Here is an 18218-nt window from a genome sequence, read left to right on the forward strand (position 1 = left end):
GTTGTTGTCTTACTGTTCCACAATTATGGACGAGCTTTCCAGTGATTTATTCCTATCAGACTAACTTCTGCTTTGAAATACATACAGAAACATGGAAAAAAGCCAAATAAACTGTATTTATGAAGACTGATTTTGTGTTGATACACATGCTAGTAAAAAAAAAAAAAAAAAAAAGAGAGAGAGAGAGAAAAATAACTGTTTTCAAGAAATAAAAACTCATCTGTTTTAGTTGCAATACAATAAATGCAATTTACGTTAAAATAAAGACAAAATATAAAAACCAAGTGAGCGACACATAGTATTCGACAAAAGCGGCAAATCCAGATCCAAACCAGTCAAGTGTTTCCTTGTGTTTCTCATTTATACAATATTTTAGTAGCAGAATAACAGTGTTTGCAAACCTGAAGAAAAACACCACACCTTTCCCAAATGTAAATTCATAGTTGTGTAGCAATGATATTTAAATTCACAGCAATCTATTAAAGACATTTTTTTTTACTCAGAGGGGCCACAACAAAATCACTGCAATTACACAGTTTTAGGAACAAATCCCCAAGTACTTAAGGGCACAACAAGGAAGCACGGAGCTGCACAGAGCTGTCCTCACAACAACGGCGTGACTCACTTTTTACCTTGTTGAGTCCAATATTTTAAACATTTACTGCAAAATACATTATGTTAATGCTTGGAAAATTCATGCAAGGCTGTGTTGGTTAAAATTCAGCATGGTGTGTAGGAAAAAGGGTGAGATTATGTTTTTACATACTGCTTTTGATGTTCCGCTCACTGGCTCCTTTTGACTTTTAGAGGAGAAATAAAGGTGACCAGAACTTAAATAAAGCATCCAGAACCAACAAGCAGCAGTGAAACCAGATTCTAAAGCTTGAACATCAAACTTTATGTTCTGATTGCCTAAGGAATGTGGAAATTTATTCTTATGCATAAACTCTTCTCTCCAGGTGCATTCAGTGCAACTGAAAAATAAACCACACCAAAATTACATTTGTATTTGGTGACTAATCACTCTAATTAGTCATCTGAGGAAAACACAACTAAAATCTCTTCAGAAGAGTGTTTCTTTGTGGAAGCCCAAGCACTGTGATCAAGTCTTTGCCATGTTTAGCCACGAAAGCACCAAAATACATAATATGTCATAAAATATATGCCGTATTGACTGAAAATAGCAATAGAAATGTCATTTGAAAGCAGTTACAAGGGTTTTGTGTTATTTTGGAGCCCTGCAATAGATCAAAAAGAAACCAAATAAAAGGTCTTAATTACCAGAAACTGCATTAAGTGCTTTAAAGTAATCTTGAAAGCACTGCGATATTTTAGGAAATATTTACGACACTTGAAAACTTGCTGAGATTCCACATACTCATTGACCTGCCACTTCGTTCTTTCATATTTATTTGGTCTTAATCTTTAGTGTGCAAAAAACCTCAGATTTGAGGCCTACGAATACCTGCTATATCCCCCCTCACCCAAATGATAGAAACAGTCAAACACTGAGAATGAGACTCTACCTAGATAAGAACAAATTCCAAGTTTATGCTACAATGTCTTTACTATAAAAGCAAAAACATAAACCAAGGAATCTCTCCATGTTCAGGAAATGGGATCTACAACTTTGGTCTCAGAACAACCAGCCCCAAGAACAAACCCAGTGACTGTGACTCTGTGACTGTGTGTCTTTGTGAGTCTGTGAGTCTGTGACTGTGATGTGACTCTGTGTACTAAGCAACTATGACTAAGACTTTATGAATGTGTCACTGTGACTGTGAATATGACTCTGTGACTTTGTGACTGTGACTCTAACTCTGTGACTTTGTGACACTGACTGTGGCTGAGACACTGACTGTGACACTGTGTGTCTATGACTCAAGCGTCACCGCTGTTCGAACCTCACCTTCTAAAAAAGTAGGCCTGAAAAAGTAGGCCTAAAAATGTAGGCTTATAAAATGTAAGCCTAAAAACGTACAGATCACATAGTCACAGTGACAGTCAGAGAGTCACAGTCACAAAGTCACATAGTCACACAGACACAGTCACTGTGTCACAGAGTCACAGAGGCACAGTGTCATAGTCAATAACTCACTGAGTCATAAAGACACAGTGCCACAGTCAAAGAGTGTCAGTCACAGTCACAGTGTCACAAAGTCACAGAGTCACAGAATCAGTCACAGAGTCATACAGAGTCACAGATTCACGGTCACATAATCAGAGTCACAGAGTCAGAGTAACAGAGTCATAGTCACAGTGTCACAGAGTCACAGGCTCACTGTGTCAAAGAGTCTCAGTGTGACAGTCAAAGGGTCTCAGTTACAGTGTCACAGAGTAAGAATCACAGTCACAGAGTCTCAGTAACAGATTCACAGAGACACAGAGTCAGAGTCACACAATTGCAGAATCACAGAGATACAGAGTCACATTAATACTCACAGACTCAAAGAGTCAGAGTCACAGAGTCACAGTCAAAGAGTCTGAGTACAGTCACAGTGTCACAAAATCAGAGGCACAGAGTCACAGATACACATTAACAGTCACAGGGTCACAGAGTCTGAGTCACAGTCACAGAGTCACAGTCATAGAGTCAGAGAATCACAGGCTCATAGATACACAGTGTCACAGTCAAAGTGTCTCAGTCACAGACAGAGTGTCACAGTGTCACAGAGTCACAGAGTCAGAGTCACAGTCACAGAGTCACAGTCACAGTGTCACAATATCAGAGTCACAGAGTCACAGTCAGAGTCAAATTCACGGTCACAGAGTCACAGAGTCATAGTCACAGAGTCACAGAGTCACAGTCACTGTGTCACAGTGTCACAGAGTCATAGACACACAGTGTCACAGTCAGTGTCTCAGCCACAGTCAGTGTCACAAAGTCACAGAGTTAGAGTCACAGTCACAAAGTCACAGAGTCATATTCACAGTCACAGTGTCACATTCATAAAGTCTTAGTCATAGTTGCTTAGTACACAGAGTCACATCACAGTCACAGAGTCACAGACTCACAAAGACACACAGTCACAGAGTCACAGTCACTGTGTCACAGTGTCAGAGTCACAGAGTCACAGAGTAATAGTCACAGAGTCACAGAGTCACAGTCACAGAGTCACAGACTCACAAAGACACACAGTCACAGAATCACAGTCACTGTGTCACAGTGACAGGGTCACAGAGTCACAGAGTAATAGTCACAGAGTCACAGAGTCAGTCACAGAGTCTCAGTGTCACAGAGTCACAGGGTCACTGTGTCACAGAGTCTCAGTGTGACAGTCAAAGGGTCTCAGTCACAGTCACAGTGTCACAAAGTCACAGACTCACAGAGTCAGAGTCAGAGTCACATTTACAGTCACTTAGTTACAGAGTCAGAGTCACAGTCACAGTCGCAGTAACAGTCTCACAGACTCACAAAGACACAGAGTCACAGTCACTGTGTCACAGTGTCAGAGTCACAGAGTCACAGAGTCACAGAGTCACAGAGTCACAGAGTCACAGTCACAGAGTCTCAGTGTCACAGAGTCACAGGGTCACTGTGTCACAGAGTCTCAGTGTGACAGTCAAAGAGTCTCAGTCACAGTAACAGCGTGACAAAGTCACAGAGCCACAGAATCAGGGTCACAGAGTCATATTAACAGTCACAGATTCAGAGTCACAGACTCACAAAGACACAGAGTCACAGTGTCACAGTCACTGTGTCACAGTGTCACAGTGACAGTCTTGTTCACAGTCACAGAGTCACAGGGTCACTGTGTCACTGAGTGACAGTCACAGAATCACAGAGTCACAGAGTCAGAGTAACAGAGTCACAGTGTCACTGAGTGACAGAGTCTCAGTCACTGAGTCACAGATTCTCAGTCAGAGACTCTCAGTCACGGTCACAGTGTCACAGAATCAGAGTCACAGTCACAGAGTAACAGCGTCAGAGTAACAGAGTCACAGTTACAGTGTCAGAGAGTCACAGAGTCACAGCGTCACAGTCACAGAGTAACAGAGTCAGAGTAACAGAGTCACAGAGTGTCAAAGTGTCAGAGATTCACAATGTGTCACATGTCGCGGTTGAGACGGACAAACGACATGGACCAAATTCTTTCAAGATGAAAGTAATAGGTGCCATTTATTGTTACAAGTGCATTTTTATACAATTCTATCAGTTCATGTGTCTTTTCACTATTGGTTACAAGTTACAGCACTAACATCTCATTGGTTAATTTTGCTATCATCCATGTTATTCTTCTATCCCCTTCTCTCTCACGGGTATATCTCTCCTTTCTCACGGGTACAACTCCATACCTCCAGATACTCCTTTACTCCCATCTTTCTCAAGGGTAAATCTTAATATCTTCAAGGCTGATCTCTACTCCCATATTTTCTGTCAAGGATTCCACAGACCTGCTGCAGTTTCCCACAATTCCCCCTTTTTTTATTTATGCTAAAAAAGCTGCCCTCATTGTCCGCTGCAGGGCCCTTTGCAGCAGAAAAATAATGCATGGCAACATTAGTAACACAACCACAACAATCATCAAAATGATCAGTCCTGTTTTCACTGCTGATAACAACCATCCTAAAAACCCTCAACCACTAAGCAATTTATTTAACAAATCTCATCAAAATCTTCACACGCATGTCCTTGAGCTAATAACAAAAATCTATCGTGGCTCTACTCTGCCATGTGGCATGTCTTACAGAATCTACATCTAACAAAAGTCCACTTAAAGCCTTTGAAGTTCTGTTAGTTTGCTTAACTAGCCAGCATCCTAATTTTCTAAAATATTTAACGCTTTTAGCTGTGCCAACACCAGATACAAGAGATCCTAAAACCCTTAACCTTGATCCCCAAAAATCTACATTATCATCACATTTTGACTTATATACACAAAAAAGTGTTTTTCTCGTCTTGCTCTTCTGTGATCTATTATCATAGATACATTGGGTGTTAAGAGAGTTAATAGTCCCAAAATACACAGTCCTCCAACAGCATTAGAAGGAATTCCTGGTCAGGCTCTATCTTCACAGATCAAGAATACACCATGCAGGAGATTTCGGGGTCGCTGTCCCACATTATCAATGACATTCCTTGGATTCTTCTGTGAGGCATTACACCATCGAGTTTCATTTCTATAGTCACCAATGGTAGCATTAACATTTTGCAGTTTTATCCATTCATGCTTTAGCATATTGTCCTGGCACTTTTCACAAACCAGCTGGATACAAGCATCCATGGGCATAGATCCCAGCAATTCTAGTTCCTGTGGTTCAATGTCTATTTCCGGGAGACAGTTAATCCAAAGTGCCATGTTAGTATTTTTGTTGCAATGCCTTTGCACCGACCACTGTTTTGAAACAATTGTGTGATGCTGCTGTATTCATCAAGGGGGATGCCAACCAAGCACGTGTGGAACGGGTTTTCTGGAGATGCCATAGCCAGGCATATGGAGTCCTGGTCAGTCATGTTGGCTAAAGTAATCCACATGTTAGTCTTTGCCTGTGCGGGCATCCAAAACACAGCAACTGCAACAATCATTGTCAGGAAGATAACACAGGTTTCACGTTTCGTGCCAGCAACCATTGTGGCCCTTGATCTGTAAAGACACAAGCATAGCCTCTCCCCCAGGTTATCAATTGATGTGGCCTTTTCCATTGATCAGTGATTTGACCATAACTAATGTAGGTTTTTTCTGATTTAGCATGGTTTTGGGTCACACTTGCAAAGTATTTCATCACATACAATGCTTTTGACAATTGTTTTTGTGGTGTTTTCCCTACTTCTCCCCCCTTTTTGTTTTAAAAAAGAACAAAACCAAAACAAAAAACACAGTTCAGAATCAGATACGTGCATTGGACCTTGACTACGTACTCAGAATCACAAATCAAATTTAGAGGTTACTCCTTTAAAAAGCTCTAAATAATGTAAAGCTGTGCCAAGTTCTGCTCATTGGGTTGAACCTTCAATAATTTTCACAGAATGATGCCAATTGTTATCTTCACGCCAGACCACTACAGCTTTATGAGACTTCCCAGAACCATCAACAAATACTTTGCAAGTATGTAGGATCAGACCAAATACAAGTATGGCCTATGAACTGATGTTAAAGATTTGCAGGTTCTGCAGCAATTTACATTTTACATTTATGCATGTCAAAAGCTGTGCTGTTAAGAAAATCAGCTAATGCAATTTATAAAGACATAGATTACAAATAAAAAAATCAAAATTAAATTTCACAAACGGTACATATATGACAAAAGGATCATGGCCTATTGAAACTTAAATTCATTGCCTGCCTTTCTTGATCAGAGTAACAAGCAGTATATCAGTCTGCTAGCAATCTCATCATACTGTCCCACAATAGCCACAGGTTGTTTCTGTGTTGTAGCTATAAATAGACAAATCTGCAAGTCCAATCGAATGCAGTCAGCCTGTAAGGTTGTCATAAATTCATTCCTCAAAGTTTCCAACTCCATTTTGGCTGTCATATTTATTGGATATTGTTTTCCCTTACCAGATCGAAGTCCTGTTTCAGATCTATCAGGGTAGTATTTGCTTTATCGAAACATTGGCTGTTAATACTAGTGGAGATACAGCATTTGAAATTTCCTTGGAGATTTCTCACTTGCAGCAAGCAGATCTGCGCCATCCCAGCAGCTTCTTGTAGGCCATGCAACTAAACAGAATTCTCAGAAAACGTTATTTGAGCTTACAATTTACTTAACAAATCTTAACTTAAGAGAGGTATAGGAGTTTCTAACAACTATAAGAATTCATGTATTTAAACTTTATTCCAAATTTGGCATTCCATTGGTCTCAAAAAATGGCCTTTCTTTCGTTCTCTCTCATGACCTCAAAAACTAGCATGGTGAATTTACTAAGAAGTCACTTACAACTAATTACCACAAAATAAGTCTATTAACAAATTTTTGGTTTAATTTTCCAGTTTCATTAGAACTATGGATCCACTGGTGATGCCTTTAAATTTCACCCTCAGACTCCTTCATGCAGTATTACAGCTCTCTAGCAGTAACATTGCTTGAGGGAGGGGCGCGGGGGGGAATAAGACTTCCCTCTCGCCCCCATCTGAGATGGCAAGACGTCCAGCCCAGCATGAAAACACATCAGTTCGAACTCCACATCAAACCAATCTGGCTCCACTCCACACTCAAATCAGTACCAGTCTGACCCAGAGAAGCACTGAACACTGTGACCCCCCAAAGCTGACCAGTGTGAAAAGACTGACTTCAGCAAGGAGGTAAAGTTATGAGCTCTTTTCCCCAGATGTGCCAAAACCTAGGAAACAAGACAGAAGCAAAAATAAACAACACCAACAACCCCTGATTCAAAGCCGAAAAACAACACAGTGCCACAACAAAAATGGATGACAATACTTCAGGAAAAAAAAAGGGACAGAGCGGGGGGAGCAAAGCCCCCCTTTCTCTGCTTAGCAGCGGGAAAACAGTTTTTTTCCTTTCTTCTTTCTCTTCTCGCCGCAGTTCAGATATAGTCAAGGCCATGCAGCTGGTATAATCACTGGTACGAAGTGGGAGGCTCTGGCAAACTCCTCAGTTACAATGAGCTGCACACAGGCCTGGGATATTTTGCTGTTTTGTTTTCCCATTTCATTCCAGCCATAATACACTTTATATGCAGTTTCAAGTAGCTCAGCAATAGTTACATTCCTTAGCTCCATTTACCTTTTACAATTTAGAGATGTCAAAAAAACAGTATAAACCAGTATAATAAACATCAATCCATTATTCTATTTTCCTAAATCTAAATCAGTTAATATTCTAGCAACTTTTAAATACAACCTCTTCCAAATTCACAGCTATCATAGCATTTTAACAATTTAAATGCTTTTATAACAATATAAGCAATCATTCTAATGTGTAAGGATGCATCCTAAGGGGAGGCAAGGTGGAATTTTAGCAATTTTAGCAGTGGAACCGGTTCCCGTTTTGTAATTATCTCCCAAACAAGATTCTTTTGGTACCAAATATGAATATGCAAACTAAAATACTGAGCTCAAATATGAAAACCATATACCAAGTTCAAATATGCAGATGGATCACAGTTACACTAATTTAAGACAATATCTCAATTTTTGCATTGCACCTTTGGGCCGCTCACTGCTCAGACAGGTGGAGGTACCTCTGGGTCTCCCTGACAAAAAAAGTCAGTGGCGCCGGAGCCCATCGGCCCCCCCCGAGCCGGAGCGAGCTGGACTGGGCAAGGCCTTTTTTTGTTTTGTTTTGGTTTGGTTTCTTTTTAGTGTCTCATCTGGTGCGCTACAGCTGTTATTCCAAAACCAGGATTCTTTACATGATGTACATACGGAAAAGCCAAATACAGCACAGCGAGATGAGACACAGCTTGTCACAGAGTTGCGCAAGTCTGAATACTGGAATAAAGGTAGCATGCTAGCGAAAAAAAAATAACAGCTACTACACACAAAATTTTACCATCACATTCACGCAGTAAAGAACTAAATTACTTATGATCTTCTGTATTATCACAAAACGCACATTTTGAGTCAATGAATTCTCATGATTTAACAGACTGTGAACTTATCGTACCATATAACAAAGACCTACTAAAATTGCAACATACTTAAACCGATACCCACAAAGAAAACAGGTTAATGAGGAAGGCATCTTGCAGACTCTAACAAGTTTGCTGTGACCTGTGTGTTATCAGTTAACTCTCTCTCAGCTTGTTGACGTTCAAACCGTTCCAGCTGTAAAACTGTCTGTAATGATCTAATGATCTCTTGTAGAGATTTATTTTGTCCTGGTCTTCTCACCTTAAAAACAACATTAATTGCAACAAAATTCTATTCTCCAGACACTTTTCCCAATCATTTAACTGAAACAGCAGCCAACACTGATTTCAATATTTAAAAAGATCTTCCTTCCTTATAATTCCGAGTGCTTTCCTAAGTTTTAAAACACCTCCCAATACTGATTTTTCAGGAACACAACTGAAAACAATTATTCCTGACCCCATCTTGCAAGTAAAAGCCTTGAGAAGGGGGAGGGAGGGGTAGAAAACACAGGCTGCTTGCAGCACGACTGGGAAAAATGGGGAGAGAGTTTTACGGTGCACTTAAAAACAACTAGTAAAACAATTAACTCACATTCCTGACAAGCTGCTTGATTTTCAGAGAGGCAATACACAGAAACACATAATGTGTACTGTAAAACTTGTAAATAACATGTTGATAGCAAACATTAGCATTCTCTACTGCTAATTTCAACACCAATGCTTCCTTAGCTTCTAAGTTTTCAACCTGCTTATTGATGGCCTCTTGAAGATGGTCCATAAATTGCATGTAATTCTCACTGGGACCCTGATTAACAGTTGCAAATGATTTTGCTGCATTGTTGGTTTCAGGCACCTTTATCATAGCTTAATATGCGAGGTCTGTTGACTGCCTCAGGATTTCAGAAAGTTATCGTGCCTGTAGTTGTGGTATGTCAACTAGTGTCTCTTCCAGAAGCGCACAGGGTCCCGTGGTTTAACTGCAATCGAAACTGGGGGTAAATCCCAGCTTTTTGGTAAGTTCGGTTTACGCTCTGAAACTCTACCCTCACCCTCAGGAATTCAGTGCGGGTGGGAGGAGGGGGCAGGTTGGAGGGACCCAAATCTGTAGGAATTACGTTATTTGGCTCGGTCTGGCTCACCACGGGGGGGTCCTCCCCACCTAAATCTCCAAGCAAGGGGGGATAGGAAAAAAAATGTCCATTTTTTTCTTCCGCGACTGATAGCGGCGGGGCAGAGGGTTGAACTGTGATTAATGGCGGTGACGCAGACGGCAGAACCACGGTTGATGATGGTAGAGGAGAGGTTCGAGCCGTGATCGATGACAGCGGAGCAGTCGGCCGAACGCACTGGTCCGACTGGTGCTCTGAGGGCCCCTCCCGAGACCATGCACAACCCAACACTGTTTTTTCATGTGAGTCTTTCACAGCTTTTATCTGATCTCGGGGCCACACATACGTATACGAGTCTTTCATAGTTTTTTTCTGATCTCGGGGCCACACATACGTACGCTCCTCCTTTATTCCTTTTAACTTTCCAAGAAAGTGCCGCGGATCCTTATCCGTGTCACGTAACATGGACTTGGGCGGTTTTGACGAATCTTTAGTAACAGGGGGGATCAGAGTAGTACTTAATCTTGCTTTTTTCTCCGAATCTGGCCCAGAAAAGCCAGGGAGACCATCCCCCTCTGCCGCCTCTGCCTGTTGCTGTTTTAACTCTTTCAGAGTGTCTAATAACAAGCGCCACGTCGTTAACAGTTCAGTTGCTTCCTTGGACCCTTGGGTAGCACTGTCAAACAGTTTATCTCCCAAGTCCATCCATTGTGACACACTAAATGCTGTCACAGGATTAACCTCTAAACCTTGTGCTTTGCCCCATAGTAACATTTTTCTTAAAGTCAGTTCCGGGAGGCTAACACCCTGCTTCTTCAGAAGCAGCTTCCATGTGGATAATATAGTACCCTCTTCTTTAGATAAGTTTCAGCCCCCGTGTTCCCGGTAGCTCACCTACTCCTTAGCGAGGTGTCTTTTCAACGATCCGGATCTTCGGCAGCTCTGCGCGGCTGCTCTCATCAGCTGTACCGGGCTCCGTCTCCACAGCTCTTCTTCGGCTGTTCACAGCTTCACGCTGTCACCTTGTTAGGCGAGATCCTCTTCAGGCAGGATCACGTCGGGGTCACCATATGTCGCGGTTGAGACGGACAAACGACATGGACCAAATTCTTTCAAGATGAAAGTAATAGGTGCCATTTATTGTTACAAGTGCATTTTTATACAATTCTACCAGTTCATGTGTCTTTTCACTATTGGTTACAAGTTACAGCACTAACATCTCATTGGTTAATTTTGCTATCATCCATGTTATTCTTCTATCCCCTTCTCTCTCACGGGTATATCTCTCCTTTCTCACGGGTACAACTCCATACCTCCAGATACTCCTTTACTCCCATCTTTCTCAAGGGTAAATCTTAATATCTTCAAGGCTGATCTCTACTCCCATATTTTCTGTCAAGGATTCCACAGACCCGCTGCAGTTTCCCACAGTCACAGTGTCATAGAGACACAGTGTCAGAGTCACAGTCTCAGTCACAGTCACAGAGTCACAGAGTCAGAGTCACTCAGCCATAATCGCAGAGTAACAGAGTCACAGAGTCACAGTCACATAATCACAGAGTCACAAGGTCAGAGTAACAGAGTCATAATCACAGTGTCACGGTGTCACAGAGTCACAGTCACAGAGTCACAGAGTCACAGTTTCACAGTGTCACTATGTCACAGAGTCTCAGTGTGACAGTCAAATAGTCTCAGAGTCACAGCGTCACAAAGTCACAGAGTAACAGAGTCAGAGTCACAGAATCACATTAACAGTCACAGTGTCACAGAGTCAGAGTCACACTCACAGAGTCGCAGTAACAGTCACAGAGCCACAGTCAAAGAGTCTCATTCATAGTTACAGAGCTACAGAATCACAGTGACAGTCACAGATTCACAGACTCACAGTCACAGTGTCACAGAGTCACAGAATTACAGCGACAGTCACAGAGTCACAGTCAAAGTGTCATAGAGTCACAGAATTGCAGTACCACAGTCACAGAATCACAGAGTCACAGAGTCAGAGTAACAGAGTCACAGTCACAGTCACAGAGTTACAGAGTTACAGAGTCACAGTGTCACAGAGTCACAGGACCACATTAACAGTCAAAGAGTCCAAGTCATAGAGTCTCAGTCATAGTTATATAGTCACCGTCACAATAACAGTCACAGAGTCACAGTCACAGGCTGACAAAGACACAGAGTCACAGAGTCACAGTCTTGGTGTCAGTCATAGAGACACAGTGTCACAGTCAAAGTGTCACAGTCACAGTGTCACAAAGTCACAGAGTCACAGAGTCAGAGTCCCAGAGTCTGAGTAACAGTCTCAGTCACAGTGTCACAGAATCACTGTCACAGTCAGAATCACAGTCACAGAGTCAATATAACAGACACAGATTCTCAGTCACAGAGTCAGAGCAAGATACCATTTGAATGCCACTGTAAACTAATATCTATCAAAAAGTTTAAACCACACTGAAACACCTCACAAAGAATACAAAGCCCAAGGAATACTTACAAAATGTGTTTTTTGCCGGGAGCTTTAACTACTCCAGCTGCGATTCTTGCAACAGCTCCTGGTGAGTTCTTAGGGACTGGGGCATTGTCATCTGTGTGTTCTGAAAACAACAGAAATACAGAAAAGAAAAATTCATGAGTGTATATGAATATGAGAATCCCTTTACAGATACAAATGCAAAATTTTGTACATAACATCGCACTTCTATTGTCTCCACACACCAATGAGACATTATGAGAATGCACAAGCAGCAATATATTTTTCACAGAAGAGAAAAAAACCAACCCAACTACTTGGGAAACTTAGACTGAGCCTAAAACACCAAGATCCCTTCACGAGGATGGTTTTTCTATTTATATTTACAGCACATTCTTCTTTAGACAAGGAGGAAAGCCATCAGACCTTTTAGATTAGGCCTAAACAAAAACCCCATCCACTTGAGACACTTAGACTAAGCCTAAAACGCAAAGATCTCTCCATAAAGATGGTTTTTCTACTGTACTTCCACAATCTGCTGGCAGTACAAAAAAAAAGCTGCAGATCTAGTTAGGCTTTGTCATGGTGGTTTGGTGCAGGGATCATGCATATGATGGGAATATTTCACCATTTCTGCTCTGGTTTTCAGCGTATTACACCAAAACACCCACCTGATGATATCATTTCAACAGCAAAGGCAGCAATTTGCAGAATTCAGCCTCTTTGGGGAACTGAGAAATTGCTGAGCTGACACCAAGTCCTGCAGTGTCCCTGTCACCTGCAGTGTCACCGCATCCTCGCCACGGTAGCGGGCATTGTAACAAAGGCTCTATGTCAGCTGGGTGTGGCAGCCGAGCGCCCCCTAGGGGAGGGGGAGCCTGTCAGCCCAGCCTCTCACTGTCACCTCACATTCCATTGCTGTGTCTACCAATACATGGATCTGGCTTTTCAGGAAATCAGCTAATATGAAGCTTTAGCTGACAGGCAAATTCATTAAAAGAGAAACGTGTTTTTAACAAAACCAGGGCATTCCACCCCTTATAACATGCCATTCACGGCATACTTAGACCTTATCGATACAATTTAATTAATACATTCTATCAATACAATCTAATTCATCACTACTTTTATATATATATATATATACATAAGTACATATATACAGAGGAGTAATTCATCATTCTCTTAATCCCTTGACCATCCTTTGAAAAAGTTCATTAAGTTCATTTGTGAGAACAGTGTCCCATGGCAGGAAAAATGGTACATCTAGTGCATCTCATGACCACTGTTTGTGGGTTAAAAGACTCTATCAACTTTGAAGAAGTTGTCAGGCACCACTCGAAGAAGGGAGCGCTGGTTTCATCATCACTGTCTTGATCTGAAAGACACTTATTAAACACTGTTAGTGTGGCAATTCACATCATGCAGTTCAGTATTGAATATTTTCACCTAGAATCAAATCCCCTTGAGGCACACACGGAACTTCTCCATCCTTAAGCATCACCCATCAGGTGCTGCCAGGTCCCTGGGCAAAAACAATCCCAGTAATGGGCTTGCCTTTGCCTGAGGCCGGAAGAACCCAGACTGCCTTTCCTAACATGTTTTTCATGTGTACTACAGGCACTTTATCTCTTTCCGCAGTACGAAGAATTCCCAATTGAGCAGGCCCGGCTCGATTGGTTGATCCCCTGCTGTTGACCAACCAAGTGGCTTTTGCTAAATTTGAATCCCAGTTTTTGAAGGTTCCACCACCCAATGCCTTTAGTGTAGTTTTTAACAAACCATTGTACCTTTCAATTTTCCCAGGGGAATGGAATGATATGGAATGGGAATGGAATGATATGGAATACGTCTGCAGAGAGGAGCACAGGGAGTGACCTGGAGGTGCCTGAGCCTGCTGGCTCCCCTCCCAAGTCCCTCTGCCATGGTCACGGCCATGGCTGCATCCAGCACCAAGGTGCCGGCCACCTGGGGCTGCTCCTGGGCCGTCCCTGCCCTGCTGCCCTGCTGCCATGTCCAGGGTTGGGAGGAAAGGCCACTGGGCTCTGCAAATCTTACTGGTGCTTGGCGATGCCCAAGGTGTCACTGAAGAGGAGGAGGTCCCTCTTCCTCGTTGCATGGCCCTGGCTCACCCGCACACGCTGCCGGAGCAGTGGCTCGCCTGATGCCGGGATGGGCACGCACGGCTGCTCGGGCTCAGGCTCGTCCCTGCAGAGCAGACGGTGTCGGGCAGGAGAAAATCGGCTGCTGCACGGTCCGGCTGCTCTGGGCTGTCTCCCGGCCGTGCATGGGGGAGCCTACCTGTTAAAAACAACGAGTTTATCCCCATTAGGATCATAGGGAAGATCCCAATTAAGGAAATTCACACAAATAAAAATGCTAAGTTTATCCCCATTAAGAAGCAGCAAAGTCCAGCCCAGAGGGCGGTGGAACCCCGTTATTTTGCATTTGAGAAGACCCTGCAGAGTTCATCCCAGTTCGAGAAACAAAAACAGGGCAAAATGGGGATTTTTGCTGCAAACGTGAGAACTTGAGTGTCTGGGTGTTTCATCCGCGGGTCGCTCGGGGGGAATAAAATGCTCGAGGCCCAAAGGGATTCGTGGGAAACTGGTGACGGGCGTTTCAACTCCGATTGGGTATTGGGGGAACAGTTGGACTCCATGATCTTAAAGGTCTTTTCCAACGCAAGTTATTTGGGGATTCTAAAACCGGAGGAAACTGGGGAGTAAATTGTGGTGCAGGGGGGAAAAGTGGGGGACGTGTCCCCCCTTGTGGCCCTCATGTCCCTTCCAGGTCCCCTTTGACACCCCACCCCCAGGTCACCTGCCATGTCCCCTCTGTGTCCCCTGTGTCCCCCCCATCCCGTGTGTCACAGAGGCACCACGATAGTTTTAGGCTGACAACAGGGTCCAAAACAAACTTTTATTCTGGTCAAAAAGGTGCAGCAGATTAACCGGTAAATAACACGGTTTTAGATCTCCAAGAACATAAATACAGGTTTGAGTACCAGTTGAGGAAATTATTGGGGTGCAGCAAATAATAACAATGGGGATCCACAGTGTGCATACACGTGGCTCACCAAATACAACGCCAGAGCCCTCCCTGACTCCGGGAAAAGTACACATTTGCCTGAATCTGGCAAGGAATTACTATAAAGAAAATACATGTGATTATATTTAGGCACGGAATCCACTCACTTTGCCTAAGTGAGGAAAAATAAACAGAGATGGGGTCATGTTGGGTTGGACACCTGTCACCAGTGGGTTCCACAAGTATCCATCTTAGTGCCAGCAGTCCTGGCTGTACATACAGACTGGGGCACAAGATGCTGCAGAGCAGCTCTGCAGAGGGATCTGGGGTTTCTGGTTGATGGCAAGTTGAACATGAGCGAACAGTGTCCCTGGCAGCCAAGAGGGACCCGTGTCCTGGGGTACACCCAGCACAGCATGGCCAGCCGGGCCAGGGGGTGATTGTCCCGCTCTGCTCGGCAGTGCTGCGGCCTCACCTGGAGCACTGGGTACAGTTCTGGGCGCCACAGGATAAAAAGGAGATAAAGCCATTGGTGGGTGTCCAGAAGAGGTTGGTGAAGGGTTTGGAGAAGAAGCCATATGAGGAGCAGTTAAAGTTACCACATCAGAAAAACAAAACCACACCACTGAATTCATCTCTCTGCTGCAGCTTTAGTTTTTGGTCCAATGCAAAGAGGTTTTTGTGCAAGAATTTGCCTGATTTGAGTACCCTTTCCTTAAATTCAAGGATTATTTCTCTCATCCTCAAAACTTTTTAAAATACGTGTACATCATGGTTTCAAATAAGTAGTGGTTGGATTATTTTACGAACAATGTATGCATGGCTAAATAGATCACACTCCCTCGTTTACTTACCTCATAGATTTTTCCATATCTTGTTAGTTTTTCTACAAGACATTCAGTATTAAATCCCTTTCCTCCAGAAAACCGCACTGTGTCTGCAGCGACTTGGTTTGCGAAGTTGCCAGCGAAGGCCATCGCAATGGAAGCTCAGCAGGAGCTCCTGTGTCAGAGCTTCAGCTGGGAGGGAGTGTGGGGGCTGTAGAACTCCACTGTGAGAGAAGAGCTTCTTCTGGTTCATGGATGCTGAGGACCTGGGATGTGTCTAGTTTGGAGAGATGGAGGCTGAGAGGCGACCTCGTTGCTCTCTACAGCTTCCGCGGAGGGAAAATGGAGAGGGAGCTGCTGATCCCTTCTTCCCGGCAGCCAATAGCAGAAGGCTCAAAGCTGCATCCATCCATCAGGGGAGCTTTGGACTTGACAAAAGAAAAGTTTTCTTTCCCAAGAGGGTGGTCTAACAGGGTGGAACAGGGCTCCCGGAACCCAGCACTAACAGAAGGCATTGAATAACCTGAAGCATGCCCCATCTTCGGCACTTGCTCCGTCACCTTGTTTAAGTTGTTTAGTCTAGGTGGTTATTTTAGCTTGGTTGTTTCAGGCGGTTTTAGGCTTTATGAGGTGGTTTGGAAGTTGTTGAGATTGTTGCTTTAGGTTGATTAAGGTGGGTCTGTTTAGATGTCTTCAGCTTGTTTGGATCAGCGTTGCCGAAGGTTGTTTGAGGAATGCTGGTTTATGGAGTTTGAGGTTGTTTTCGGTAGGATTGTTTAGGTCATTTGTTTTAGGTAGGTTTGTTTGAGGGTGTTGAGGTTGCTTTATTTGGTTTGGTTTAGGTTGGTTGAGGTAATTTGTTGTAGATGGTTTCAGGTGCTTTTTAGGTTGTTGTTGGCTGATTGTTTGAAGGTTTTGAAGGCAGATTGAGATTGGTTTAGGTTCTCGAAGGCTGATTGTTTTCAGCTGTTTAAGATTGGCTTAGGTTAGTTGTTCTATGCTGGTTTAGGTAGGCTGTCCTAGCTAAGGTTAGGGCCGCCTCGTGGAGCAGCAGGCACCCAGCCCAAATGGCCCAAAGAAGCCGCGGCAAGTGGGCCATGCTCAGTGCTGCAGAGGAAGGCAAAAAACCCCCAGAGACACTTGGTGTCCCACATGGGGGGAAAAAAAAGCCTTCCTCCCCCCAGCTGCAGGGCACAAGAGGCCATCTTCCTGGTGCTTGAGCAGCAGGTAGGAAGCGAGCCAAAAGGGCCCAGAGGAGCTCTGAAAAGTGGTCATGCTCAATGCTGCAGAGGAAGGCAAAAAACCCCCGGGGACCAGTGCCAATCTGCCCCGGGAGAAAAAATTCCTTCCTGACCCCAGTGCTGGCGATCGGCTGTTCCCTGAGCATGTGAGCCAGACCGGGCTCCTTGTCCCACAAGCTGCTCACGCCTCCCAGGAGCTGCGCAAGCCCTATCCTCCCTTGAGCTGGAGCCATCTCGGGGACTTCCCAGAGTGCCCAAATGCCTCCGACCTGATGGACCTTGGGGGCGAGAATCCTTCCTGTGCCTGGTGGGACACCAGTGGGTGCTCCAAAGCACTGCAACCCCTTGCAAGCCCTCTGTATCCTATGTCTGATGGCTCCTGAGCCTGTCTGTGCATGGGATGAAGATGGTGAGCTCTGCAGTGCTCTTCAAGAAGGCATTCCCTTTGTCTTGTCCCACTGCTATGCACCTGAAGAGGCTTGCCAGCCAGCCAGCCAGCCCGCCAGCCATCACATAAGCTTGGAAGGTGGCTCTGGCAGTCCCTGTGCCATTCCTTCCCAATGCAGCAAGTGATACGTGATGCTACGCTGTCGTTGATGGTGAGGTTGTCTGCTTGGGAAGAAGTCTTGAATGGTTTTGTGCTGTTGACCCTATCTTTGCTTGCACTCGATGGCTCTTTTCCTCCTTTGGCTTTCATCCTTGATATCTTGCTTGAGGGTCGTGCCAGCCCTCTCAGGCTTGGTCTTGCTCCTTGCAGCTGTTGTCTTCTTCTGTAGGCCCTCCATGATCCTAACCAACTACGTAGTCTTGGTTTGCTTTCATCCCAGCTGGACTTGATCTTTCCTGAAGACGAGGAATGAGAAATGTCCGTAGTCGTCCAGGCGAGTTCTCAGCGGGGCTTTGCACCAGGCTTGCCTTTCCTCTGGCAATGCCTTGTCTGACACACCAGAATGCATTTGCCTGTATCACATTTGTGGCTCGCAGTCGGGCTGTGACCTA

General features: G+C 44.0%; 1 protein-coding gene across 1 annotated transcript in view; it reads left to right on the top strand.

Annotated features, from left to right (window-relative positions):
* The window catches only part of LOC309451913 (uncharacterized protein), a gene marked incomplete at its 3' end in the record, with an annotated part of 263365 nt that extends 252687 nt beyond the window's left edge, over window positions 1–10678 (top strand). Inside the window, exons 3-5 of the mRNA XM_082076613.1 lie at window positions 5968–6047; window positions 6507–6534; window positions 10538–10678. Coding sequence (XP_081932739.1) covers window positions 5968–6047; window positions 6507–6534; window positions 10538–10678 — 249 coding nt within the window. The remainder of the gene's footprint in view (window positions 1–5967; window positions 6048–6506; window positions 6535–10537) is intronic.
* Between the last annotated feature and the right edge of the window lie 7540 nt (window positions 10679–18218).

This window comes from Streptopelia decaocto (assembly GCF_964273445.1).
Source record: "Streptopelia decaocto genome assembly, contig: HAP1_SCAFFOLD_89, whole genome shotgun sequence".
Lineage (NCBI taxonomy): Eukaryota > Metazoa > Chordata > Aves > Columbiformes > Columbidae > Streptopelia > Streptopelia decaocto.